The sequence below is a fragment of the Trypanosoma cruzi genome, genomic scaffold (genome assembly GCF_000209065.1).
Source record: "Trypanosoma cruzi strain CL Brener 1047053516371 genomic scaffold, whole genome shotgun sequence".
NCBI lineage: Eukaryota > Euglenozoa > Kinetoplastea > Trypanosomatida > Trypanosomatidae > Trypanosoma > Trypanosoma cruzi.
Window position 1 is genome coordinate 27,378 of NW_001849385.1, and position 27,585 is coordinate 54,962.

The 27,585-nt window shown below is 52.2% G+C and overlaps 10 protein-coding genes across 10 annotated transcripts, besides 10 other annotated features; all 10 read right to left on the reverse strand.

Moving 5' to 3' along the window:
* Positions 1-27,585: part of a sequence feature (heterozygous, non-Esmeraldo-like haplotype) that runs on past the window's edge.
* Positions 468-492: a sequence feature (AT_rich).
* Positions 564-597: a microsatellite.
* Positions 857-3,976, reverse strand: Tc00.1047053506241.70 (calcium motive p-type ATPase, putative; the record flags this gene model as incomplete). Its single annotated transcript, XM_812793.1, has 1 exon — positions 857-3,976. One exon carries the CDS (start codon positions 3,974-3,976, stop codon positions 857-859), a length of 3,120 nt encoding a protein of 1,039 aa, XP_817886.1.
* Positions 4,263-4,337: a sequence feature (A-rich).
* Tc00.1047053506241.80 (hypothetical protein, conserved) lies at positions 4,387-6,060 on the reverse strand (the record flags this gene model as incomplete). The annotated part of the gene is made up of 1 exon (XM_812794.1): positions 4,387-6,060. The coding sequence occupies one exon, from the start codon at positions 6,058-6,060 to the stop codon at positions 4,387-4,389; it is 1,674 nt and encodes a 557-aa protein (XP_817887.1).
* Positions 5,530-5,564: a microsatellite.
* Positions 6,071-6,103: a sequence feature (AT_rich).
* On the reverse strand, positions 6,409-7,266 carry Tc00.1047053506241.90 (hypothetical protein, conserved; the record flags this gene model as incomplete). The annotated part of the gene is made up of 1 exon (XM_812795.1): positions 6,409-7,266. The coding sequence occupies one exon, from the start codon at positions 7,264-7,266 to the stop codon at positions 6,409-6,411; it is 858 nt and encodes a 285-aa protein (XP_817888.1).
* Positions 7,555-7,953, reverse strand: Tc00.1047053506241.100 (60S ribosomal protein L32, putative; the record flags this gene model as incomplete). Its single annotated transcript, XM_812796.1, has 1 exon — positions 7,555-7,953. The coding sequence occupies one exon, from the start codon at positions 7,951-7,953 to the stop codon at positions 7,555-7,557; it is 399 nt and encodes a 132-aa protein (XP_817889.1).
* Positions 8,157-17,327, reverse strand: Tc00.1047053506241.124 (ankyrin repeat protein, putative; the record flags this gene model as incomplete). The annotated part of the gene is made up of 1 exon (XM_812803.1): positions 8,157-17,327. One exon carries the CDS (start codon positions 17,325-17,327, stop codon positions 8,157-8,159), a length of 9,171 nt encoding a protein of 3,056 aa, XP_817896.1.
* Positions 17,804-19,423, reverse strand: Tc00.1047053506241.150 (uncharacterized protein; the record flags this gene model as incomplete). Its single annotated transcript, XM_812797.1, has 1 exon — positions 17,804-19,423. One exon carries the CDS (start codon positions 19,421-19,423, stop codon positions 17,804-17,806), a length of 1,620 nt encoding a protein of 539 aa, XP_817890.1.
* Positions 19,676-19,709: a microsatellite.
* Positions 20,073-21,194, reverse strand: Tc00.1047053506241.160 (hypothetical protein, conserved; the record flags this gene model as incomplete). The annotated part of the gene is made up of 1 exon (XM_812798.1): positions 20,073-21,194. One exon carries the CDS (start codon positions 21,192-21,194, stop codon positions 20,073-20,075), a length of 1,122 nt encoding a protein of 373 aa, XP_817891.1.
* Positions 21,434-21,485: a sequence feature (A-rich).
* Tc00.1047053506241.170 (40S ribosomal protein S6, putative) lies at positions 21,503-22,255 on the reverse strand (the record flags this gene model as incomplete). The annotated part of the gene is made up of 1 exon (XM_812799.1): positions 21,503-22,255. The coding sequence occupies one exon, from the start codon at positions 22,253-22,255 to the stop codon at positions 21,503-21,505; it is 753 nt and encodes a 250-aa protein (XP_817892.1).
* Positions 22,385-22,405: a microsatellite.
* On the reverse strand, positions 22,451-24,355 carry Tc00.1047053506241.190 (hypothetical protein, conserved; the record flags this gene model as incomplete). Its single annotated transcript, XM_812800.1, has 1 exon — positions 22,451-24,355. One exon carries the CDS (start codon positions 24,353-24,355, stop codon positions 22,451-22,453), a length of 1,905 nt encoding a protein of 634 aa, XP_817893.1.
* Positions 24,387-24,418: a microsatellite.
* On the reverse strand, positions 24,560-26,968 carry Tc00.1047053506241.200 (hypothetical protein, conserved; the record flags this gene model as incomplete). Its single annotated transcript, XM_812801.1, has 1 exon — positions 24,560-26,968. The coding sequence occupies one exon, from the start codon at positions 26,966-26,968 to the stop codon at positions 24,560-24,562; it is 2,409 nt and encodes an 802-aa protein (XP_817894.1).

Sequence of the window (27,585 nt, forward strand, 5' to 3'; positions counted from 1 at the left end):
TTACACTCTGTATTCAGTTTTTGCATTTTTTTTTCTTTCTTTTTCTCGCGCTCTTATTAAAGTTATATTGCCGCATCCTCGCCCTACCGTGTATATTTCTCCTCGCCGAATTAATGTCCCTTGCACACCCTTCAGGGCCCACCGACCCCCCGCCTCCTCCCAGGCAAATCCCACAGAAGGACACAGCCCTCTCTAACTTCTCTTCTTACGCATCTACACTTCATTTCGTTCGCGTCATCATTTAGTGCTGATGAGAATAATAATAAACACGTGACAATCGTGCAGTTTTACTTCACATTTAATCCGCTCCCCCTTTTCCTCCATTTTCCGCGTTCCGTTCGCATGCGGGCTGCCGTGGGCCGCGGCGCCCTCTTGGCAATGGCGACAGAAGAAAACGCACCTCGCCTCAGTCCCTCCCATTTCCCCTTTTGCCCTGTTTTCCGCCCAACTAAACCACCGCGGAGCCCAAATTAATATATATATATATATATTGATGTTTTTTCATGTCACTGTTATCCTCATAAGACCTCTTTTTACCGGCTCGCCCCAACTCTCCCCTTCCTTTGTTTCGTTGTTGTTGTTGTTGTTGTTGTTGTTTTTCGCTCGGACTTTGTCTACAAGGGGCCTTGTTGAGGCATTGCGTCTGTTTAAAATGTAACACGAGGTGGCGATGGTGATGGTGGTGTAAAGCCACCTCCACCCTGGGGCCATATACATGTACACAGACACTGCTGCAGGTAAAGGCAGGAACAGATGCGTAATAAGTAAAAATTTAAAAAAGGGCATTCAAAAAACGGACTCATGAAGGGGGAAAAAAAAAGTTTAATAAAATAAAATGCCCCCACAACAGTGATGCCTAACGCCTCTTCTTTTTCCTCTCGCTCATCATGTTGTGCGTGCCCCCACTAACGATGCTGCCGGCATAGGATGCAAATGACATACGCAACTGCTCCTCAGCGATACTCTCAACGTCCCTGCTATCCTCCCCTGCAACAGCAAAGCGTCGGTACTCTTGCATCGCCTCCTCGTCTGGTGCCACGGATACCTTTTTCAACGGGAAGAAGCAATTCTTCAGAACTTTGTACACCTCGCACATGGCCATAAAAAATATAATGAGAACGGCGAGAACACCCCAGTGCCACGTAAGCATGTCATGTACAAAAAGACCATTTGCTACGGGCTTGACGTACACAATAGGGAAAAAAAGAATGACCCCGACGGCAAAGGAGCCCCAAATCCAAAAGTTGTCAAACCACTTCATGAGGAAAACAGACAGTCGAGAGTGTCGGACGGTGTATGAGTGCAGCAACAAACCAAAGTACAAAATTCCAAAGGCCGTGGCACGTGCTCGCCAAATATCATTGCAGCCAACCCCATTTGGCGAGTTGCAATTGTTGCCGGATGGACCGTCGTGCACGCCGTACACAATAAAGACAAATCCGCACAAGGAGCATACACCAAGCCAAAATCCGTACACTACCGTGTCAGAGACCAGCTCAAAGGTGAAAAGACCAGCCGTATTCGGAGGCAAAAGAAGTACATCAGCACTTGCGGCATCCAACGACAGTCCGATTGCGGGTGGGGCGGAAGTAAACATATTTAACCATAAAATTTCAATGGGTGACAGCACAAACAAAGAAGCTCCTTCACTACGAATAGGAAGACCGCAGATGAGTGCAATAACTTCCGCAACGTTGCTAGAAAGAAGATGCACAACAAACTTCCGTATGTTCTGTGAAATGCGTCGACCTTCAGCCACGGCCTTTACAATAGTGGCAAAATTATCGTCTGTGATAATAAGATCCGCAACGCCTTTGGTAACATCCGTGCCGGAGCCCATCGCACAGCCAACATCCGATATTTTAATACTTGGTGAGTCATTGAACCCATCCCCTGTCATTGCCACCACCCGGTTACGCTTGTGGAGGCACTCAATCATCTTAACCTTCGATTCCGGTGAGCATCGCCCAACGACGAGTGGAAGATCATCCCAGCCATCAATGGCCTCCATTTCGATCCGGTCAAAGTCAGGCCCATTAAGAAGCTTCGTGCCGCTGTCAATATCACGCCTGTTTATGATATTAAGCATGATAGCTATAGATCCCGCCGTTTTTACATGATCCCCGGTCAACATGCGCACCACAATACCGGCATGTTGACAGGCAACGACGGAAGGGTGCGATTCCGGGCGTGGAGGGTCATAGATGCCAACAATCCCAAGAAACGCCAATTCTTGCTCGATCACCTCCCGGCTGTGGGTGGCCAAAAAGGTTCCTTCAGTAGGAATGGGAAATTGCTCCACGGTGCATGGTCTCATTGAAAAACAAATTGTGCGGAGTCCATCGGATGCCAGTGATTGAATCTTTTCCCCTACCGTCTGGCGATCCGCGTCTGTTAAGGCAACAAGTTTTCCCGACTCCAAAAGCCTTGTGGTGCAAAGATCAATTACACGCTCGGGAGCGCCTTTTGTGCAGATATAGAATTCCCCCTTTTTATCATTGTACCATACAGTCGACATGCGCTTGACTTTTGAGTCAAAAGGGTATTCTGCAATACATTCCCATCCTTCCTTTTCCAATCGATCTCGGTAAAGTTCGGCTTTCCATGACATCACCTGAATAGCCACCTCCGTGGGGTTTCCAGCTCCAGTAAGACGATCCACATCGTCCGCATCGACTTGCAAGACGGTCGTGCTACACAGGGCTGCACAGCGCATAAATTCATAGAGCAGTTTGTTGGTCCTGTATGCCTGCACCAAGTCCATCTGCTCATAATCTCGGTCTAGAAAGAGGCCATGCCTCTCATATGGGGCTCCCGTAACGATGAGTTCTTCATTCATTCCAATGACTGCCTTCTTGACCACCATCTTGTTTTCCGTCAGCGTGCCGGTTTTATCGGAGCAAATGTCCGTCACGTTGCCGAGAACCTCCAGGACCGCCAATTTTCGAACGATGCATTTCTGCTTTGCCATTATCTTGACAGAGACCGTCATGGAAACCGTGACCACCGCCACCAGGGATTCAGGAAGAATGGCAATGGCAACTGCTGTGGCGTACGACAATGTGCTCGGGTTGTATTTAAACTTGTTTGCGGCAAACACAACAAGGGCCAGCAAGAAACAGCAACCAAAGAGAAAATACATCAGATAATCTAGTTTCTTCATCAGCGCCGTCTTTTCAGAGCCCGAATTGTCCACAAGACGTTCAGCAAGTTTTCCCACCTCCGTATGCAGGCCAGCGGCAACTACAACCGCCTTCCCGCGACCCTGTGTCACCAATGTGTTGCGGTACACCATATTCTTGCGGTCCCCCAGTGCACATAGACCATCCGGGTCCGGGATAACATTTGTGTGCTTCACCACAGGCAGCGCCTCACCCGTGAGCAGAGCCTCGTCCACTTCCAGTCCGATGTTCTCCACGAGGCGGCAATCCGCCGGCACAGAGGCACCCTGTTCCAAAATGACGATGTCGCCCACAACAACCTCATCAATAAAAATCACTTCAGCGGCGCCATCGCGAAGAACCTTCGCACTGCCCGCCGTCATTTCCTTCAGACTGTGAAGTGACTTTTCCGCACCGTACTCCTGATAAAACCCCAATAAGGCGTTAAACAAAAGAATAAACAGCACCACTCCAAACTCCGCCCAATCCCTAAAAACAGCGCTAATCACAATCACAATAGCCAAAATGAAAGTGATGCTGTTCATAAACTGCCTGCATAAAATCCAAATAGCGCTCGGTCCACCGGAAATGGGAATTTTGTTGCCTCCAAGTTCCCTCGCGCGTCGCGGAATATCATCATAGGAAACGCCATTGCACATATCGTCCAGCTGAACCAAAGAAAGAGTATGAGGTATATCGAAGGTCCACCAGTTTTTCGAAGGGCTGTACTTTTCCGGAAGCGCCTCCCGCTCCTCTGCAGGAACCTCATTGCCGTCAAGGGGTTCTTTTATGCTTAGCTCTTTCAAATCCGACATGCTTGCTTCTGATTACCTTAATGCACCGAGTGGGTTGGCCGTGACAGGATCCGCACCCTTTTCCTTCTTTTTTTCTTTTTTTCCTATTCCTTCTTCGTGTTCCCGCCCTGCCCCTTTTCTCCTTCAACAAGAAATAACAACAGGACAAAATCACAGCTTGACTCAATCAGCCCAGCACACCCCACACCGCAGGAAAGATTGACCCTATACACTCTCAAGGACACACACACAAAAAAAAAAAAAAACTCTCAAAAAAAAAGTCTTTTCAGCAATGGCCGCACGCATGAAGAAAAGATTTAAAAAAAAAAAGAGTGTGAAAGACAAGAAAAGCAACACAAACAAAAAAATAAAAATAAAAAAACAGCCGCCAAAATAAAATCAGAAGCCAAGCGAGTTCAGCGCGGGAAAATTCAAAACGCGGGCTCAAAGCCGTTCCAGTCGATGTCTCCGTCGTGCCAAATTGTAATTTTGCGGACGGCATCTTGAAGAAACGAGGAGTCCCCTTCTTTCCTCCACCCCGTAACAGGCGCAATGTTGAAAGAAACCGTGAGGAACTTCTCGCCTCGATGCTCCGCGGAAGGCTCGTAAAAAAAGACATCCGAAGCAGCGGCCATTCCCGCTTCCTTCTTTTTCTCGAACTGCGAGCGATCATCCTTTTTTAGGAAGAGAACAACAAAACGGCCCTCGTGGTGCACCACCCACACGGGATGCTGCGGGGTCTTCGCCCCCTCGTCATCCAGCGCCGTGTCATCTGGGCCGCTCGAGGCATACCCGCAAGCCAGTCTTCCCTTGCTCGCATCCATCATCAGGCTGCTCAGCACATCACCAGGAGTGGCAGCGTCTTCCTCCCCAAGCAGCAACAGTCTCGTTAGGGTGGCCGAGCAACGACCTTCACGGTCAATCAATGTCGCCGCACGTCCCACGGCAGAAGAGACTTTCTTGAGTCCACGGGACAACAGCACGGAGAGGAGGAAGCAGAAGACACCCGATCCCCTCGGTTGTGTCCAGACCTCCAATAGTGAAAAAAGAGCGTCCTCAACCTGTTGCCCGGTGGAAAAATTCCTTTGGACGTTTAAATGCGTCATGTCCACCTCTGCCGAATCCGCCTTCACCGATCCATCCACGAGACACACACGACGTGGATTTGGTTGGGCAATGGAGAGAATCGTGGCCAGAGCCTTCAGAAGACAGTACTGCTGGTGCCGCTGAACATCTATATAACCTCCCCTAAAAAAGTATGCGCAAATAAAAGCCTGAACCACTGCCAACAAACCCTCAGGGCCTTTATTCTCCTGCAAAAGACCATACTCTACTTCCTCCCCAAATACAAAACCAAACTCCACAAGCGATGAGGGAAAGGCAATTCCACTACACATCAACTCCATGATGGAGCGGGCAGCTCCTTTTCCCAGAGTGGCCCCTATTTCATCATTCATCCATTCCTCCCGCCTCCGTTGCTCGCTCGCTGTTTCACCTTCAATACCCAAACCGATGCTGTTTCGCTTGTTAGAACCCTTCCTTCCATTGCTGTGGTCGCTGCTGTTATTGCCCCCACTACTACTACCACCACTACTACGACTACTACTACGAGTGCTATTGCTGCCAAAGTTACTGTCAGTCAGCCTTTTCCCCCTACTGGCGTCACTTCGCTCTCTTTTTGAGCGCTTCTCACTCAATGAACTCTCGTGAAGTGACTTGTCCAATGAACTTTTCTTGTCTTTTCTACTTCTCTTCAGCTTCTCAGGTGTTGTTGGCACCTCAATCGAGGCCCGCTGTTTCAGATCCTCTAGTTTCATTCGACGCTGCACACGGAGAAAGCACAGCATTTCCATGATCGTTTCCACTCCCTCAACCTTTAGTGCTCGCTGCGTCTCGGGGCTAAGTGCCATCAGATCCGACATAAGAGCCCGTGATGCGATGGTGTCACCGTCACGGGGGTGTTCCACGTCAAACGTCTCCAGTGTCTCCTTAAATTTTCGTTTATGCATGTACTCTCTCAAAAGAGCCTCCGACAAGAGCTCCACCTGCCTCTCATGGGGCATGGTGTGCACGGGAGAAAAAGAAACACTCTTCTTCGAAGCCATTCCTCCCCAGATATATATATTTGTTTATATTTTTAATATTTATGCACGGCCCTACGAATTCTACAATTTACCTTCCACGAATAAAAACGTCCAGTAAAAAAAGTTTGCAAGAAGCACATAAGACATACGCAAAAACAAAAAGAAAGAAAGCGTGAGTCTGTGCGCATTTCTGTGTGTTCGAGTGGCATGGCTGTGAAAGAATGCATGAATAAAAAGAGAAAGAAAAGCTGTCCGCTTGTCTGCACGGAACGATATTATGGCAGCAGCCACAGTGGAAAAAAAAGAAGAAAGTAAGACGGTAGGAAAAAGCATGCGCAGCCCGCGAACGCCAGCAGGTCAGAAAACAAATCATTCACCTGCGCTGCACGCTCCCCTTACAGGAGCCTCTGCACCCACAACGTCCACATATGCAAAGAGATCGAGCTTGCTCATTTTCCCCAGGGCATAGTCATCCAGGGCAGTGATCATGGAGCGAGTGACATTTTCCGCCTTGGCACACGTCTCGCAGTGGAGCGAGTCATCCACAAACACGGACTTGCAGGTGTTGCAGAAGAAGGGAGGTGTGGTGGTGGCCACGTTTGGAAGTGTGTAGTTGCTCGGGAATATACCGCGACGACCCCGCAAAGTTCCCTCCCACCACCCGTCATTCCATCTGCGATACACCTGAATGACGTCGCCGACCTCAAACATCAACTCATGCCTCTGCCGTGCCTCGAAGGAGAAGGCGGCAAAAACAATGTTGCATGTCACAAAGTTGCTCGGTAGCAGGCGCGGTTCCGCCATCGATCCACATGCACGGGCAATTTCGCTCCCCGTCTCCTTCTGCTTGCCCAGGCGTTCCATCTCGCTTTCATTGACGCCAAACCACCACCCCGACGATGCGCCCGGTCGAATCAGTTGGAGAAGGTCTCCCTTTTTAAAGAACATCTCTGACTCATCCCTCGCCTTGTAGTCGTGCAGGCAGAGAGCCCTGTTGCAGAAGGTGGGTACCTCTTGAGGCCGCATGTTGGACGAAACAAAGCAGTTGGGGAAAAGACCGCGGGATCCCTTCGCGGCGTCGTGCCCGTGGCCCGGTGTCACCACAAATCCTTCCCAGAAGCCGGAGGTGCTTCCCTTCGCCGTCACCGCAATGACATCGCCGCAGCGGAAACTGATCTCATCAGAGTCACCCGCCTCGTAATCCGCAATGGCAACGCACTGCTCCATCACTGCGCTGACAACGGGAAAATAAATAGCCAGAAAGAAAAAGAAAGACGGGAGGAGACACCAAGACACGTGTCTTGAGGCCCAAAAACGTAACTGCCCCCCTCCAAGCCGCATACGGAGGAGGGCAAAAACAACACGAAAAAAAGCGACAATGAAGCGGGAAAAAAAAAAGAATGACTGAGCGAGTGGAGAAAACAAAAAAAAAAATCACCAAAAAAGAAAAGCACAGAAAGAAGGCGTGAAAACCCCGTTCCCTCCCCCGGCATCCATCACCCCCTCACAAAAATTTTACTGAAGGACCTTCCGGAGCTTGGCGTTTCCATTGATAAGGCGCACGTCCAGTTCGTGCGCCTTACGTACTATAGCCTTGCGCGACTTGGCTCCCACAGTGTGGGAGATGACACCAGCGTACTTGCGGTTCTGCATGAGCAGCATGTAGAGATCCTGCACGTTGTGAATGGGGAAGTTCTTGAATCCCGACGGGGCGATGTACTTCGTCTTGCGGTCGCTACCATAACCCTTGTTGGGCATCGCCTTCTGTCCCTTGTAGCGGCGGCGGACCGGTGAATCCTCACCCCGGGGCTTGCGCCAGCTGCTGCTGAGCTGCGGGAAGAGCTCGCACTTGTGGCGCGTGAACCTCTTCGTGCGCTTCTTCACGATCCTCTTCTGAACGAACGGCTTCACCATCCTTCCTGGCTTCTAAGCAGCCATACACAAAAAGGGAAAAATAGAGAGGGAGATCAAGAACAGAGAGCAAAAGAACACAAAACAACAAAGAAACATAAGCACCACACACACACAAATACACATATATACATCATCATCCTCTCACCTGTCTGAGTAGGCAAAAAAGCCGCACCATCAAAACCCCTCAACTACGCACTCTCTGTTCATTTGCTCACTTCTTCCTCCTTCGCCTCGGACTCGCCTCCCATCACCACGCAAACCCTCCTCTTCCTACTCGGATATTCGTCCCTCGTTGCTTTTTCCCTTTTTTTGCTATTGCCGTTCTTGCCGTCGTTCGGTCGCCGTGGGGGAAACACGCGATTCAAGAGGCCGCCGATCAACTTGGCGTCACGCACAAGGCGGCGTCGCTCAGCGTCACGGACGGTCCTCCTAAAAAAATACTTCACGCGATCGGACGCCTTCCCCGCCATCGACAATGTTTTTGTTGCTTTCGTCTTGCTTGCACGGCATCGTTTTTCCCAGTCCAACGTGTAGCCGCCACGAAGCAGACAAACCCAATGATACGTTTGCTCGCTGACGCTCTCCACTGGGAAGAGCAACTCGAAATCGCCCTCATCTGCGGCACGCAGTCGAATGGGCACAGCGCACTTGTCGCACACATCCGCCACCACAACCCTCACCTCAATCATATCCACACGAGAGCGTCTCCACGACATTATCCTTGCGGCCCCGGCCGTAACGGGAGAAACAACAATCTTCTCCGGTGCCTCTATTCTGTTCCCGTACTTGTCCCGGAGCAAAAGCACAATGTCAAAAGGGCGCCCCACAACGACGGTGTTGAAGTTCGAAAGCACTTTTGTGCTGGGCAGATGCACCGCAAGCGGCCTCACTCGAATACGCAGGGGTGATTTCAATATCGGCTGCCCGCCCATCAGAATTTGTTGTTCGTAATATCCAGCTTTCGTCGGGGCGGTGAAGTGCACCCTTCCGGTTGCCTCATGAACTTTGATGGAACGCCAGCAGCCAATGAAGGCGAGGCTGGACTCGCTCACGGCGTGTCCCAATCGGAGGTTGAATATGTTCCGTGTCGTCATTCTCACAACATTACGTTGGCATCCGGCACTCAAAAGTCGGGTGCAAACACCGTGTGCCTGTGACCAACACGCGAGGGGTTTAGAGGTGTTGACGAGCCCAAATATAGAAGGATCCACAAGAGAAAGCTGCATCAAAAGCAGCGATGCGATCTGCTGCGAGGAAAGCAAATACCATGAGGATGTTGCGTACACGCCTCGCTCCAGAGAAAACAGCGGACAATTATAGACAAAGTTTCCGCTGTCGTACAGCACACAGTTGCCACCTCCAAACAACCCCAGCACCAGGGTGAGTTGGCGCACATGGCGACGCACCACAGAACCCAAGCGGGTGTCCCACCCCATGGAAACGCCGTCAATGAGGGGCTGCAGCACAAGAGCGCCACAATTGTAGCACAAGAGACTCAGCGCCGATACAACGTACTCGTCATCCTCACCTTCGAGTAAGGAGGCAGAGTCTAGAACAAACGTCGTTGTCGGAAGGCGCATCTGGAGACGCTGACCCACGGTGGCAATGACGCGGGGAAGCTCCCCCCTCAATCGCTCAATCTCGCCCGCCAGCGCTCCACGACGGAGTCCCTCGCAAATTTCACATCGCGTTGGGGCGAGTTGAAGGTTGAGGCACAACATCAATTTTCTCTCTGAAAACTCCGCTACGGGGCGCCGTTCCGGCGAAAAGAGAACAACCACAGAGTGCAGGCTCAGCTTCAAAAAATCACTCACAATTTTTGAAGAGTGAAAATTCCACATGTTCGCCAAAGATTCTGTAATCAACGACGCGAGGGCCTCGGCCGCGTCACTCATCATGGCCTCCAGCAGGTGCAGCGGGAGTTCGTCCAAGGTGCCACCTTCAACCTCCAGCTTAAAGCTAGTCGCATCGTCACCCATCTGCATGCCAGCAAGACGTCGGACATCTGCCAGGAACGCATCCCGGACGTAACTAACACCCACGAGGTTCACGTCAGCCACGACTTGCCTGTAAAGAGCCAAGTGCAGCACACGGTCCACGTCCTGCATCGCGTTATCATTAAACATAATGACGAGCCCACCCTCCGAAGAAGTGTAATGGCGCCTCCGTATGGTCTCGCGTGTGTAACGAAAACTGATGTAAAACGCATTCATGGTCCGATCCGTCGCTGCAGTCACGGAGACAACATCAGCCATGGAGACACCAATGAGGGCATCTTTCAGCTTCCCACTGAAAAACGCATCCACCCTCGCAAGACCATCATCCATTAGACGCGTGACAGTCTCGACGGTCACCTCATCATTACCATCTCCCCATTCCACCATGACTCGTCCCCTCGACATGAGAGGATGCGGAAGCTGCCGCATTTTGAGTGTTAACAAACGGCATCGCTCTTCAGTCACAGTCCGCAGCCTCAACGCCTCACTCCTCGATGCAAAGCGAAGTTTGGCATGAAGATTTGGAGTAAGCAGACGACGGGAATCCATGTACACCGAATGCCGCAAGTACATGTTCGATATCTCTAAAAACTCATCCGTGCGGTGCGGCACGAGTTCCAGTTCTATCGTTTCAAGGGGTTTTTCCACGCCCCAGTTTTCGTAGTTTGAAAGAATAAGCGAAGACTCCAGCCACTGAAGAAGTTGAACCTGCTGACTCGCACTCCTTGTCTCAAGAGAGCGCGGAATGTACCTGATCCTGAAGGGCAGTCCCTTAAGCAGAGAGGAAGCAACGGATATCTCATGCTCCAGCGTGAATGCCGCCGCCACCTCAGAGGCGCAAAAGGCATTCTCTCTTAACGCGTTCGCGCCAATCAATCGCACATCGGCAAACGCCAACCGTCCCACACGCTTCTCCTGTTCAAACCCAACGCACATGGCCACCTCTAAAATGCCAAACACGTCGTATAAAAGAACTCGCACAGCAGGAGACATGCAGGGAAGGTGTGAGAGAATAGAGTTTGAAACGCTCAGGGCTTTTTTTCGACCTGATGCCAATGCAAGTCGACGAATCACCTGGGCCACACGAAGCACTCCAGCAGGGTCCCCCATCGCCACGGCAGATTCAAATGCCGTCATCCCGGACGAGTCGGGAATATCCAAAGCATCAAGAAGTTGAGATGCAACCACGGACCAATCGGGCCTGTTCATTCCCTGAAACGCTTCCACCAGCACGAAAAGGGTCTCGGCTCCCCCGGAAGAAGCAAGGCGGTGAAGGGCACTTTGTGTGCCTCCAGCAGCCGGGGCCTTTAAATGCTTCATGTCAAGCCTTGTACGCGCAAGCAGCAGAGAAGCGCAAGCCACATGACGATGTGCCGCGGCCACCTCAAAAGGCAACCTCCCTGTGCCATCAAGAACGTTCGGATCACTCATTTCCAGTTTCAAAAGGAGCTCCACCACACCCATGTGTCCTCGTTTGGCTGCCTCATGAAGAGCACCACAGTCATCTGCACTGTTCATTTCCCCCAACACACGCACACCCACAGCATTATTATTACAAACACACCAAAGGAGTAAAGAAGTGCGAAAACACCTAAAACTTGTGGGGTTACCGTACGTCATCTCGCCTGGTCGTGTGGCGGACTGGCACAATAAACGCTGACGGGATTCATCGAGTACAACCTCGCCCACCCGCAGCACCCGTCTGAGCCAGCCGTAGCGCGGCAGCGTGGAAGAACAAATAAATATCTGACGCTCCAAATGTAAGGATGGGGCGGGCTCAACCCCGTATTTCAATGCGGCACTTAACAGTGTCCGAAGAACCAAAGCATTGCCAAAGGCGTAGGCCAAATAAACGGCCGTGAAACCGCCCACATCTTCCGCCCATATGTTTATCTTCTCCACCATATCCACCAAGGCTGACACTACTCGGTGACAGCCGCCTACAGCCGCACAGTGCAACAGCGTTGTCTGCGGGGAAAAGAAGTCATCTAATGTAGAAAAATTTTCGGCCAAAGGAACGGCAATGTCATCATGGCCAGCAAAGGCTGCCGCCATAACAGCCGTCATTCCCTTCCTATTTTTAACAGATGGATCGGCCCCATTCGCAAGAAGATGCTCCACAATCTCCGCCCGACCCGCAGCGGCGGCCAGCAAAAGCGCCGTATTACCGTCACGGTCCCTGGTGTTCATTTCCGCCTTCTTCAAAAGTGCCATGACAAGTGGCAACTGGCCGCGCTGACACGCAAGCATCAAAAGTGTGCGTCCCGTCCTCCTGCAGCACTGTACATTCGTGGGAACACGCAAACCTCCAAGAACTTCAAACGCGAATCGGCAGGGGTGATGAAGGGCGTAAAACAGTACCGTTTTTCCTTTGGCATCACATGCCTCCTCAATGTCTGCACGTTGAGAATGTTTCGCAACAAGCATGAGGATTTCCCTGGGGGCGCAGCGAGCTGCCACATGCATTACGTGACGTGAGGTTCCAATCGCTCTCTTAATGATGGGTGGCACCTCCGCCTCGTGGATGGTGCAGAATAAACGACCTTCTGAGGGGTTATCTATCAACTTCCTTGCCGCCGCCACAAGAGCTTCAAGAAGATCCCAAAGCATCAACTTTGCCAGGGCAATCGCAAGCGGGTTCAACTCCTCCCGCCGAAGACACTGGTCGCAACTAAGAAGAAACCGCATGACCTGCGACTGCCGCAGCAGCCCCTCGGCATCACCGGCCCAAGAGGTCTCCACAATAATTGCCATCGAAAGAAGAAGTGGACTAACATGGTGACGCTCATCCGTGAAGTTCACAGGATATGATTCCTCCTTACGACAGACATGTCTCCTCGCCTCTGCTTGCACCCCCACCTTTCTATGCACCGGTGGTATTGGCACCTGAACCAGCGAGTATGCTTTTCCGCGCTTTATACCGGCAACGATGGAGTTACAGTTGGAGGTGGACACACCAGTGTACGCCAACAAACGAACCCATGGAAGATTTCCAGCCGCCACAGCACAGCCCATGGGCGTCAGCTCCATGGTCCCAAAAAATCGGTTACCAAAGTAAAAAGAATGCCTGTGGCGGGAGAAAAGATGCCACACAAATGCCATGGGCAAACCACCATGTAATAAATCCAACGTTTGCTCCAGACCGCCGTCCAAAGCGGAAAGCCGTACAATTTCCCGGTAACCTTCATCATCGAAAGATTCAGAAAAAACGAGATATGGCATGTCGCATGGAGAAATTTTCATGGGTGCTGGCACCCCTGGTGATAACAGCAGATGCCGGTGAGCCCTATCCAAATAGAAGTTCATGAGAGAAGCAAAAGATGGCGTGTTATCGGTGCGTTTTTCTTCCATGGAGGATCTATCAACGTGCTGCAGAAGTACACGCTCATTCAAAATTTTGTAAGCGATCTCATGGTACTGCAGCTCCATAGCCGCATGCAGAACTGTGTAACCACCCTCTCCTTGCGCCGCACGTCTTGCAGCACAAAGACGCACAATGCGGGAAATCTTGGGGTCGCAGTTTTCTTTCCTTCCTCCACCCCCGCATAGCCCCAGGCCAAGAAGAAGCAGCGCGCCCTCCGAACAGCCTGCTCTGAGAGCATAGTCCACAGGATTCACTGTAAATTTGGTTGTTTGTATCGTCGCAAGAAGATTTTGACTGGCTTCAACGTAAACGGAACCAACGTCTGCTACAAGCAGCAACGAGGACCGCAGCAACCTGCTCAGTGCCGGCCTACCAACCAAATAATGCAAAGAGCAGAGACCACTGGAAACAATATCTTCTGTAACTGTACGTGGTCCATAGCAATCTATCAAACTCTCCACGGTCCGTACCAGCCCCTTTCCTGCAGCAACCCGCATGATGCTTGGCAAGGTGTACACGTGCCCGGCCCGAGCCAGCATTACCACGCCTTGGGCAATCAAAGTGTCCTGCGCCTTCGAGGGTCTGCGCGGGGCTCCATCGACGAGAGCCTTGAGCGCGTCCCGGCAGAAATCCGTAGAATCTGTGCATTGCGCCGGCGACAATGGCCCAACAGAAAGAAGAAGCTCCATGGCCGTAATATCACCGAGTCGTGCTGCTAACCACAAAGGAGACACTTCGCGCTCTTCGCGCGCAAGTGAGCGCAATTCATTTCCGCCCACCGCAGGAATGGAACCTATTAAATCGACAGGTGTTCCGTGAAGAATGAGGTACGCGAGAAGTTTCACATCACGGCACGCCACAGCTGAAAGCAAAGGCTGTACCGAAAGACTCAGACGCTTCTTCAACGGCACCTGGAACTCCTCCTCCAATATTCCCAGTACATCCAGACAGCGAGTACGAACACAGCAGAGAATCAATTCATCCAGCCACGCACCCGCACCACTCAGATCCGACAAATTGTGAAATCTACATGTATCTGTCAAAATCTGCCGAACCAACGTCGTTTCCTGCGCGGCCGCTAAATCACAAAGAGCGGAAGACAACAAACCCGCTTCGTCAACGTTCACATTCGCGCACGTTATGGAACGACAGAGTGCTCCCATTCGTGTTCCGCTGCAAACCACATGACGGCGACATGGAGCCAAACCAACAACGAGGAACATGCGGAGAGCATTAGCCAGCTGCTTATCAGCCGCATAATCCGCGGCATTCCAGCCACGATAATCTGGTCCAGCCCAGGGTTTCAGCCCCACATCCAAAAGGAGCTTCTCCAGGAGCTCTCCTTCATTGGCTTCAGCACAGTAGCTATACACGTCACGAAGCCGCAGACGGTGGAACAGTACCCCTGCTTCCCGTCTTTGAATGACTAGACGCTTAAAAGGCTTTGGTGGGGTATAAAGTCCCCGTCGGCCCTTCACTGATACAAGACGGGAAGCCTTTACCCGCAACGGCGCCACTGTCGGCTCAATGAGAACAAACATTCTGTTAGGTGGTGGTGGAGCATCATTCAAAATCCCACGGAGAAATAATGCTGGCAGTGCGAGAAGCTTCTCCACCAGCACCCGCACAACGGCAAAAAGGGAACGGCTCGCTGCCAAATGAAGAAGCTCCGTGGGGTGCATAATTTCACGTGAAGCAAGATCCAGAAATCCCGCAAGGTGCACACACACCCGCTCGCAAGTAATACTCTTCCTTCCACGAACACTCTCCATTGCGTGCACCAAAGTCTGGGAAACCACCAGGGGTGAAAGCACATGGAGTCCAAGTAGGGCCCGAACGACTGACTCGGCGCCTCTCTCTGCGGCAGCACGCAGCGCTGTCCAGGAGCCATCAGAAGCTACAAGCCTCGCACCAGCTCTCACGAGATGCTCTACGACAGCGTGATGCCCACCGTTTATGGAAGCCAATAGAGGAGTCTTTCCGTCTGCAGTAACATTTGGATCAGCCCCACGTGACAAGAAGAAGCTCACAGCCTCAACATCCCCTAGCGCAGAACTCACTAGCAACGGATAGCCGCCCTCAGGAGAGTTTAAGCTACAGCAACCCCGTTCAATACACCATCGAATACCAACGCCGTGATTCAAATGGCAAAAACGACTGAGCAGATCATTCGAAGATGTTAACTTCCCCACACCAGACGCGACCACACGGTCTGCAAACTCATAGTGTCCTTTTGTGATCAGGTAGAAAAGAAGCTCAACAACCTCGTCCCCTCTGGTCCCTGCACCGTGAGACAACAACATCTCAATTGTACTCACGTGGCCACGCCCCCCGCGGAGAGTGCAGAGAAGTGGTGTCAGTCCTTGTTGTTCCCCCACCACCTGCCTTGTTGACGCCTCCCCAGCACGTTTTGAAAGCCGTGGCAATATCCGTGTCTTTTTCAGATATCTCGAAGACACGATCCCGCATGAACACGACAACGTGACATCTGCGCCATGATCAACAATGAGAGAATTAGCTGCAAGCGTCATCCCAAGCTCGCAAAGCAGATGCAGTGCGCCCATCCCACTGTTGTCACATGCGTTAATTGCGCCAGACCCGCGCGGCAATATCGAAATGAGGTAGTCCACCACGGCCACTGAATGTTGCCTTCTCCTTAGGGCCGCCACAAGCGGCGTGGCGCCTGTGATGTCCCGCACAGAAATAAACCACGGGTACCGTTCATGAAGAATTCTCACCGCCGAAATTTGGCCTCTCTCGGCCGCCAGGTGCATGGGAGTCTGCGATCGGCTGTTAAGCATCTGTTTATCCGTCAAAAGCCCAAATTTCAGCTCATCCAAAAGAAATCTGAGGACATTCACATGCCCACAAGCAGCGGCCACATGTAGTGCCGACTGGTGAAGAAGTTCATCGCACCCTTTTATTGAATCACGTGAAAATAAGTAATGGTCGTATAGAGATTTGATGGCAGCCACATCGCCCTCCTCGCAGAGCTGGATAAATGTCGGAGAATGCAGCTGAAACATATCCATGGGTGACATGCCCACGCCGTTTTTGCAAAGGTAAAGCCTCTTTGCCTCGATGCCTGTCGCGCGCAATCGCTTGCACAGCAATTCCACGATGCGGTCATTGCGGAGACGAAGCGCCACATGAAGTGCGGTGTCACCACCGTTGTCCGCGAGAAGAATGTCAGCACCAGCCTCCAGCAGCCTTGACACAACAAACTCATTGCCGACTCTGACCGCGATGTGCAAAGGTGTTTTGCCCTGTATGTCTTGTTCATTGACTCGAATAAAAGAAAAGGAAAGAAGGGACACCACTGCCTCAAAGTGGCCCTGATAAACGCATTCATGCAGCACCGTGCGCCCAAAGCAATCCTTGACATTGCCGTTCCACTGATTCAGCAGCGTGAAAAGTTCCCTCAACTGGTATGGACGACCATAGCTGCATTGCTGTAGCATCTGGCGTTCAACCAGCACGTCTTCTGGCATAAGGTTCTCCGGCTCCCCCTGGGCGATAAACACAACTGCCAGCGCATCGCGATATGGCACGTACTCCCCTGGCCGCGCCAAAACCTTCACCATCGGCGGGGTCGGTTCCATCATCCACCCGGCCACAGTGGACATGCCCCATGCGCGCGGCAGTCTTGGAAAGACGTCCACCAGCAATAACTTTTCCTCGTGATGCTGCTGAATAGGCAAACATCCGCCACACTTGACAAACGAAAAGGCCAAACTGAGATCGAAGGGGTGCAGTGGGTAAGACATGGCCTTCTTCCACTCCCCCTGAGTCACGTTGACAGGCGCCCCATGCACCTCCAACCCGCTCGGACCAGCTGCATCCCCACGAGCTCGGCTTGCAAGACTCTTCAGCAACAGCCGAACATCCCTCAAAGACGAGTTGAGTCGTATGTGAATGGTGCCAACCAAACGGCTGCCGGTTGCGCCCCCAGTGCGGACCTGACACAATATGGGTGCGCCCAGGGGTGTTCCGTTCGCCTCGGCAGACCGCATCGCTTTGCTGTACCCGTGTAGTGTGCGCACGTACAGAATAAAGCGTGAGAGAGAGAAAGAGAAACACCAGAGGAAGAATTGTGTCTACGCGTGTTCAGAGCTGGAGCCCTCAATGGCCTCAACACGTGAACGGGTGAAACAAAAAAAAAAAGCAATTGCGAACGCCTTCTGCCTGGCGACCCCGCAGAAGAAAACGACACTCTCTAGCCAGAACCTGGACATAATACAAAATGCAAGACGAGAAGAACAGCAGTCATTACTGCAAGCGAATAGCCCTTGACGTCGTCATAACGATATTTACCCTCAGCTCTCTAAGTTCCTTGCTTACTTTTCCCCCTCTCCTCCCCCACTCCTGGTTATATTTTTTTTTCCCGCATTGCAATCGCGCCATGCAGACATGTGAGTAGAAAAAGCACGGACCCAATTTGATCCCTCTTTCTTTTTCTTGCTTTTGTTGTTGTTTGGCTCCTCTGCGACTACTGGATATGCCGCAGACGCTCCAGGAGGCCGCCGCAACTTACGCACCCGCCGTCTTCCACCAATGCGCAGCCCAAAACAACATCGCAGACCGCCCGATCCACCTGCGCGTTGCTCCAACGCGGTCGCAGCTGCCTCACCACGCCGCGGAGAGTCGAGAGGAGCAGCTCCTCATTGATGACGCAGTCGCACGATGTGTCTAGACAGACAATCGATTCAGTCACGGCGGAAAGACCCTCACGGCCCAAGTTGACCGCCATCATCCTCACAGCAATGTCCGTCCTGCAGTCATCTCCTACCAAATCGTCCGACGGTGGCCAACCCTCCTGCGCCATCGCTCGCCGCACCTCCTCCGGAGGCATCTTCTGCAAAAAGATCATTGACTCCACGCATAACGCCACAGTCAAAGCCACATGTTCCTGGTCCCAAAAGTCCTCTGAACTAAGCAGACTCATCCTCACAAGCTCGCGGGCCCTTTGGCGAGACATGGTGTACAACTCCTCTATATGCATGCGGCCCAAATGGGAGCGTATCCGACACCGTTCTAGGGGACTAAGCCGCCGCCAAAGTTTACCAGAGTAGTCACAAGGCAGCACACAGAACCGAATTGTGAGTCGGCGAACAAGCCGCTGAAGTGAAAAAACCCCTTCACTTTTCACCTCCGCCGCTGCGGTACAACACCGGACTATATCCCACAATGCCACCTCCTTCAACGCCGGAAAAGTGGCCCGCAGCCTTTGCGGCAACTCGTCAAGCTGCTGCAAGGTATAAGAGTCCGGGCCAGAACTCAACAGAGACAGAGCAAGATGACGGCCAAAATCGTACGAAAGATCCGCAAAATGACGCATCGACGACTCCAGACGAGAGAAAGGAGTTGGCACATTCAAAAGCATACTGCCGGGATCGTCCAGAACGAGAGACAAAAAGTGCCCACAGTTAATACCGCCAATGGTCTCTTCATGAGGAGACAAAAGAAGTGCTCTGCGACAAATGTGCGACGCCAATTCTTCGGGGTCGCAGCCCAGCAATCTCTCCAAGGTCAGAAAGCCATCTGTCAGAGAGGCAGAAAACTGCGCAGCTGTCAATGTTTGCTTGTTGCATAAAATCGATTCGGCAACACGCAAGACCAGAAGCACCCCATAGGGGGAGAAGGACCGTCGCAGAGGAGTCAGCATGCCACCGTAACCGCCGGAGACAGTCCTCCGTAGCCGACTCCGCTCCCCCAGAGATTTTAACGGAAGACCGATAAGTTGCCTGGGGATCACACCGTTGTTCTCCTGCAGCGCACGGATGAAATCCGAAGCGTAAAGCCTTCTATCAGCATTGCGGCCAACTCGCGCCATAATCAAACCTGTCAACCAAATGATGGCATAATTGGCCTTGCACTTACCGAGGCTCTCGGAAAGGGCACTGCATAATTCCTCTTCGTCAATGAAGCCATCACCATTTGTGTCCATGTTATCAAAGACCACCTCTAGTAGACGCATCTCGTCGTCCGAGAGCTCCACGGAGACGCTGGTCGCGAGTCGCCTCACCACATCCACGTGCCGAGCAAAAAGCTCCAAATACGAGGCCAAATCAAGCGTCTCAGTGGTGCACGGCAACCCCAATTCCGTCATTTCTTCCCTGAAGGCATTCTTCAGATCCTGCAACCGCACGACTCCGTCACCGTCCGTGTCCAGATGAACGAAACTGTCACGTAAGAGACGCAGCTCCTCTGAGCTCAGGCAGTCACATGCCAGCGCCCCCGGCGCCAGTGTGTAGCGCATTCCCGCCCCTCTCTTTATCCTCCACCCAGCCCCTTTTCTCTTCCTCGCGCCAAACACACACACACATAAAAAAAACGGAAAGACAAAACCCCACAGAAAGCAATATATATATATATACATGTACATGTATGTATATTGAAGATGTGAAGATCATTGATGAAAAAATCGAATGGGAAAAAGGGGAGTGAGCAGAGATGGCTCCCGCAGTGGCTCCTGCTCGGTGCCACATGGATAACCTTATAAAAAAGACAGGGAGAGAAAAACAATGGAAAAAAAACACCTCACCCGCGACCACACACATTTTTTTAAAAAGCCACATTAAAATAAAATGGCCGATTCATATGCTCCCTACCGATAAGCGCAGTCACAACTCACCCCCATTTTACTCCACTACTAGTAATTGATCCCGTTCCCCCATTCCCCACCAACCCCCCACATACTCCACCTCTAGCCCCAATCACAAATAATAATAGTACTTATAAACCGAATACGCCCTGCACTACATGCGAGTTGCGAGATCCAAGTATGGCGAATCCATCGACCACATTGTAGAAGTGATAAAATACTTCTCCTCCATTCTGTAAAGGTCCTCTCGAGGAATACCAAAGTCTTCCCAGTCCAACATCTCTGGATCACGCTCCGGGGTGGCACAGTTGTCAACGAACTGTCGATCAAGCCAGTCTTTATTCCATGCTGGTGCCCGTGTACCCAAGGCAAAACCCTGATGAACCGGAAGACGCTCATTCAACGCGCACCCAATGCGCCACATCCATGTTGGCATGTGCCATGTAAGGTGCAAGTGACCGTTGCACTCGGAGCACCAGCGTAGCAAATCGTTTGTTGTGAATCGCACGGGTCCGCCCAACTCCGCGATGCGTCCCTCTGTATGGTCTAGGAGAAGGGAACGGCATGCAGCCTCTGCTAGATCACCGGCAAACACAGGCTGGTGGATTCGTTGCCCGCGATTTGGTACCGGAACAATCTTCAGGTAACGCTCGGCCTTGAGGTACTTCGAGTAACTGAAATCGTTCTCAGAAAAAATATCGGTCCCGCGAATGATAGTGGCCGTGGGAAATTCTTCGAGCACCGCAATTTCTGCCTCACGCTTCTGTCGGAGCAGCTTTGACGGACTGTTTAAATCTGCGCCAACCATCGACATGTGGGTTAGGCGGAGAATACCCATCTCACGACACCACCGCGCCAGCATACGTGGCCACTCCACATTGATCGCCTCCATTGAGAACCACGACTGGCTATTCTCGTACACAGCCGGCTCCTGCCATGCGCCAACAACATTTATGACATTGTCAACTTTCTCTAATATGGACTTCACCACAAACTCCTTGTCGATCTCATAGTCCGTGTCGAAGTTCTGTCCGACAGTGCCGTCGCCAGCCATACGAAGAACTCGCACGCCACTGGCAAGACCTGCACGGAAACGAAACGGCAATATGCTGGTGAACCCATGATAACAGCAAAGATGGTGAACATGCATGCCTAAAATCCCAGTGGCACCGAACGTGACAACATTGACACCCATCGTATTGGCCTCTGAACCGCCACCCCGCCACGTTGACGAGATCTCGCCGCCCATGTTCCGCGCAAAGACACGGCGCGACATCGTCGGGCTTCCCTACCTTCCCGCACGCCCCGAATTAAACCTGCAACGACAAAAAAAAAACAAGAAAGAAGCGTTTAGAAAAAGGGCAGAAACATAAATAAATACATCTGCATTCCCGTGCAAGCAATGGGGAAAGAAAAAGGCGGCACAACGAGAGGGTCCCCACTCCTCCCCCCGCACAGCCGCATAATTATTTTGTTGCCTTCTTATAAAATTTTGACATTTTCTTTTTTTATTGCAAAAAAAACAAAACAAGACAAAAATGAGAAAATAAAAAATTAAAAAAAAAAACAGCTTCCTCCATTTGCCTACTTTCTGCCCTTGAATAAGGCCAGCGCTTGCTTCTGCGCTGCCACCTTGTGTGCGTGACGACGAGCCGAATTGCGCTGGCGAGCTGCACGACGGCGGGTGCCGACTAGATGCAGGTACGCACGGCGTTCCTCGGCAGACTTACGAACCTTCTCAATGGCGACCTTCGCCTTCTTGGCGCGGCGTGCCTTCACAGCCGTCGTGATGAGACGCTGAATCTTGGGCGCCTTGAAGCGGTCCTTCTTCCCCTCCTTCACGACCTTTCGGCGGATAACGTACTTGCGCACGTCGTCGCCGCGGGAGAGGTTGAAGAGCTTGCGGATCTTGTTCGCACGCTTTGGACCGAGGCGGCGAGGCACTGACACGTCGGTAACACCCTCAATTGGCTGCTCGCCGGTTTTCACAATGACGACATTCAGCACCGCAATGTCGCTCGCGAGGATGCAGCCACGGAGAGACTTGCGGCGGCGCTCGCCCTGATACCCGCGGAAGGTGTTGAAGCCAACGGCGCCCCGCTTCACGAGGAGCGACACACGACTTGGCGCCATGACACCCTGCACCATCGGGAAGCCCTGCTTGTCGGAGCCGCCCTGCAGCTTGAAGGTGTATCCTCTGAAGGCATCACCAAAGATGGCCCCGTCAACCTCGTTGCCGAGACGGTAGTCCGTCAGCGAAACGCGGCGGAGCACCTCCTCGGTGATCTCGAACTGCTTGACGGTCCCGTTGCGGGGGTAGGCGATGTTAAGCTTCATTGTGTTGGCTCAAGGAGTTGCTGTGAGAGAAAAAATAAAGAAAAGAAGAGAGGGAGAGAAAGAAGAAGTGGTCAAAACAACTTTGTAAGCGAAAAAAACAGAAATTCTCTCAAACAGTTGTGTGAAACCAAAAAAAAAAAAAAAAAAAAAGTCGGGGAAGACACAAATAGATAAACCCACACACACATACTTCTCCTAATACCACACCACCGTCGAGGAGGCCTTCCGCAGCCATACACCAAAGCTGCCGTCAATGACGATGGAGCCACCGGCAGCCACAGTCGAACGCGCGTGCAGTAGAGCGAGAGTCGCCTCAGCCTCGGCTAGTCCATACTGCACCACCGCCGTTTCGCACTGTACAAGCCCGGGGCCGGATGAGTTTGCGGCAGAAACGTATTGTTTCAAAGCCGAAACGTCCTCGCCAAACACTTCCCGTCGTCTGCGATACAATGAATGAATCATCGGCGATATGTCGGATTGCTGCGGCGCCACAAGGGTGGCGTGGTAGAGTGAGCCAAGAAGAGCAAGTGTGTAAAAGTGAAGATCAACAAAGTCCGCAGAGACCAGGCAACTGCCGAGATCGCAGCCTGTGCACACAAAGCCGTTCCAAAGAAGCGTGGAAAGACACCGACTAAGGAAGCCGTGTGGCAGCTCACAACAGAGTAGTTCGTACTTGTGCGAGCGAACAGCGGCATCACGGTGCAGCCGCTTCCTCCACTCCGGCTCTGCTCTTCTCTGAGGGAGTTTTTCGCGGCGGTTCGAGCAAAGTGACAACAATCCCGTGAGCACATCAACACACCCCCGCAGAGTGGCCTCTACGCAGTCGTCATGACGATTGCCATCGATGCGGTGAGTGAGTCCACAAGCCAACTCTGTCACTTCGGTCACGGCTTCCACAAATGTGGCCATTAAACGGGCACGTTGCTTGTCCAGTGACGCCGTCATGAGCGACGCAAGTGGACTGTCATTGGGAACCAACGAGGCCGCAAGCGCATAGGAGTTAGCGACGCGGCAAAGTCCCTGAATGTCGTGGAGCACCCGTGTGTGGTTCTTAAAACAAGGTTCCTCACGCGCCTGAAGCACGAGAAAGTGCAGCACCTTTGCAAAAAGACTACTGCTCTGAGTAACACTGGGAAGTCTGCGGCCGCGTTCAAAGGGCGACAGTACATGAAAAAAGGCTGATGCCGCCTCGCTCTTCACGCGGCTCACCTCCAGAAGCGCTGCAACTATTTTACCCTGCATCATGGGACTTAAGGACTCTAGAAGAAAAAGCTCAGAGAGGGTGGCATCCGAAATGCAACGCACCAGTGGCGTTTCGATAATCTTCCGGATCACCGCCTCAATTTCTTGGCGCCGGCCGGCGCCAAGAAGACGAAGAAGATGCAGTTCATGACAGCGGACCCACGCTGGACTCAATTCATCGTCTGGCCTGGCCTGCATCTCCGACCATAGCCGCATCCACGCAGCATCGCTCTTCTCTGGGCTCACATTGTTCATAGAACAGCATGTCGCAAACGCTGTAGCAACATCCGCTGCAGTAAAGTTGGAGTTAGACAACGTATTCGCTCTAATTCTTGACAAATTCACCGCAGGATCAGACAACAATCCAACAAGACGCTCACCGAGTTTCAAAGACGGGGCCAAACATGTTGCACATAGAAGTCCAAGCGCCGAGATCCCACCATTATGGCTCTGGACGGAGTAAATACATCGCACAAGAGCAAAGGCAAATGCCCGCCACGAAGTTGATGTCAAGTCTGCATCCCTCCCTTCGCGAGGCATCTTCAGACGCTGTGCAACAAAGGGCGGCCACAAACCTGACGGAGTCACCATGGCGACACACGCACAAAGAAGAACATCCGTCGAAACACTACAAGAAAAAACTTGTTGCAGAGCAACACAATTCTCACGCTGCGCAGATTGAAGAAAAGCCGCAACAATCGCATGGGGCTCACCAAACACCAGCAAGGCCTCTAATTGTAATAAGGACGAGGAGGAGAATAACGCAGAACGGCGCGGAGCCGGTGCGCCTCGGAACGGTCGACGCTTCATCCCCCCGATTGGGCTGCGCATCGCCATTGCGACGCCCCGCGCCAGCATCCAGCGAGTACTACACGAGGCTTCCTCCTACAAAAAAAAATAAAAAATAAAAAAGGAAAAAAAGTGAAATGTGTGAGAAACCACGCCACTGCAACCCCCTGCGCATTGTGGGGGCGGTGGTTACTTCCTTCAAGGGGGAATGCGTTCATCGGATACACAACAGTTTCATTTACACGGATTTTACTTATTTGGAGCATCCAAAACTTAATAAGTGCTGAGCATCGCCAAGAGCCGCTGCGGCGCCAGTGACAATCTCCGCGCCCTCACGGCTGCCTCCTTCGCGCGCGGCAAATCCTTCGCCACTTCACGCTCAAAAGCCACAAGTCGAGCCCAATCGGCGGCATTCAGCTCCGCTGGCAAAATTCTTGCGCGCGTCTCTGCCCGCCTCGGTACCTGGTGCACAAGTGGAAGAAAGCTGTTCGGGTGCTTTGACAGGGCGTACATTCCTAAAAGACGTTCGTGGGCATCTCTTGCCTCCTGCAAAGCACCGCCATCCCTTCCTCCCCGCTCCAGCGCCACTGCCTCAAGGAACGGAATGGTAATTTCAGTATGTGTCTGACGTGGAAGCGGTTCGCACAGCCGAGCCACGCAAAGAACAGAACGTACGCCTTCCACCCAAATGTCGCTACTATTGCGCTGCAAACAGGCAATGAAGTCGGCGCGGGTCGTCGTGTCCTTTAGTCCCGTTAGTGTCTGCACACGAACGGACAAGAGACCCCAGCAGCCCTCAAGACGCTCTTCTTCCGCCACTTGATCCAGTGAGCCATGCGGCACACCGGCGAGAAACTTCAGACCCGCCGAGGCGTAGCTTGCGTTGTTTGTGGTTTTGCTTCTCCTCTTATCCACAACGTCGTCGTCAATATCACTCTCGCTGCTTACTGAGGAAGGTGTGCGGGAGGGCTTCACCCTCGGCTTGCAACGCAACTCCAGAAGGTGAAACACCTTCCATAGAGCGATGGGAGTCTTTGACTTGTGGAAACGCAGTCGATGGAGGCCCTCAATCCCTTCACTTTCCCCAATAAGGTGAAATTCCCGCAGAAAAAGCGTCAGGGCATGTTCCACCGCAGAAACATCCTTCACGTCGCATTGGGAAAGGACCAACCGCTCAACATCGTCTCCAGAAACAAAGCGCGTCACGGCTTGAGAGACAGAAGACTCAACCGCCTTTCGATCATCAGGCAGCAGAAAACGCCATATCCGCCATGTGATCGACTTGCTGCTCTTTCCCTCATTTCTTGCCCTTTTGACTTTCACGGGTAACTCCTCTGGAACCGTCTGCAGAGCCGCCTGCACCCGCTCAGCTGCTGCGCTTGCCAGGCGCTGCAAAAAAGACGCATCCTTTCGCCCACACAAACAATTCACCGTATCAGTTATGCTGATGTGTTGGTTAGAAAGAAGGCGGCGGCACAAGGCGGAGACACCGCTCGCTGAAGTTGACTCCCGCAAAGCCTCCAACAGTGGCTCCACCTCCGCAACCGCCGTCTCCCGCAGTCCACCCAAAGCCAAAAATGATGAAATCCTCTCAGTTTGTGCGAGTGTCAGAGACGCAGCAAACGCCTTCACAAGAACTGCCCTGCGTTCAGCCGGTGTGGACGCGTGAAAACGACCCTGGGAACGAAGAAATGATGCGGCATCCCCCATCACGCCACGGTCAAGCATAATCACGTCGATTCTCAAAAAGTCCGTCACAAAACGGGAAAGCCCTGCTCCGCTCCAATTGTTTGATGCAGTGCGGGCAGGACCATCGTGCGACGTTAATGCAGACAGCATTTTTGAAAAGGCGGATGCCATCAGCGTCTCCACAACTGACTTGGTAAAACTGAACCGCATTGCGCTCTCCAGTAGCAGCTGGACCAAATTCGGACCACAGGCAGGACTTTCAAGGGCCTCCTCCACGACAGCCTTCACCAATGCCAGGTCCACCACCACACTGGCCAGAGCCGCGTTCTCCTCCCGCAGTTCCTTCACAATGTCTTTTGGGGGGCTTTTTTGCTCCTTTTTGGACCCCTCTTCCAACAGCTTCTGTAGCAGGCGGTCGGCAAAGTACAGTTCCAGAAGGAATGCGGCATTCCACACATCCGGTTGTGCACCGGCGGTGAGGACGGCCTGCTGCACAATGGCACGGCCATTGTCTGTGTTGCCCATCTCGATACCTTCGTAGAGGGCTGCCTCCACCCAAAGTGAGCTGCGGGTCGGGTAGCGCACCATGAGCTCGCCGTAGAGTGCGGAAAGACTGGAGTGACGGTTGTGAGCCTTTAGGAACTGAACAAATTCCCTGCGCAAAAGTTCTAACTCATCCCTATCTTTTATATGTTTGATGCCAATGCGGTAAATGGTCTCGATACGCTCCAGCACGGCCCAGCGATGTTTCAGCACCAGCTTCGTTGTTCCGCAGTATTCCTCTATCCGTTTCTCCAGCCCCAACTCATATGCCACGGCATTCTGCACATCCAGCAGCAGCAGTGGCTTTGCGATCAGACGGTACTCCCAATGTGTCCGTTGGCGCGCCACATCCTGCGTCTCGTCGTGGGTAAGGAGTCCGCTTGTAAAGTACTCCTCAAGAGAAGGAAGCAACCTCTCCAGGCGTGTCTCAACCGCGCGTGCACGAGCCATTTTTTAACTACTACTTTATTGTGTGGAAAATACAGTGAATTGTCTCTGCATGTAATGATGGAGGAGAAAAAGAACAAACAGACATCCATGACACAGCAAACACTCCCGCCACCACCAACCCACACAGTCAAAGAAGATAAAAAAAGAGAAAATATTGCTGATAAAGAATATGTATACAGAAAGAGAGAAAGCAGCACAAAAACACCACCACCACTACCCAAAGAAAGGACTCATCGTGTCCAAAATTATTCGCACAGTTTGTATTGCGCACAATTTCAATTGTTTCGCCTCGAGGGAATTTGTTTCCCCCCATTAGCCCGCAGAAAACCCCTTCCTCTCCACCCACAACCTCAATGTTGCCACGAATTCTTCTTGCATCCCATCCTTCTGAGCGAACATGCGTCCCGGGATGTTTTCGCCCACATAAATAAGGAAGATAAAAGCGCGGAAATGCAAAAATTCATGCACACCAGAGAAGGTCAATAACAGGACTAAAAAGCGCCGGCATGCGGGGGGGAAGGCTCCCCGTCCTTTCACTGCGCCCAAAACATACGCAGAAAAGAACCATGCTTCTTTTCCCCAGGCTGCGCCCCTCCCCTCCTTCGAGCGGTTCGCAG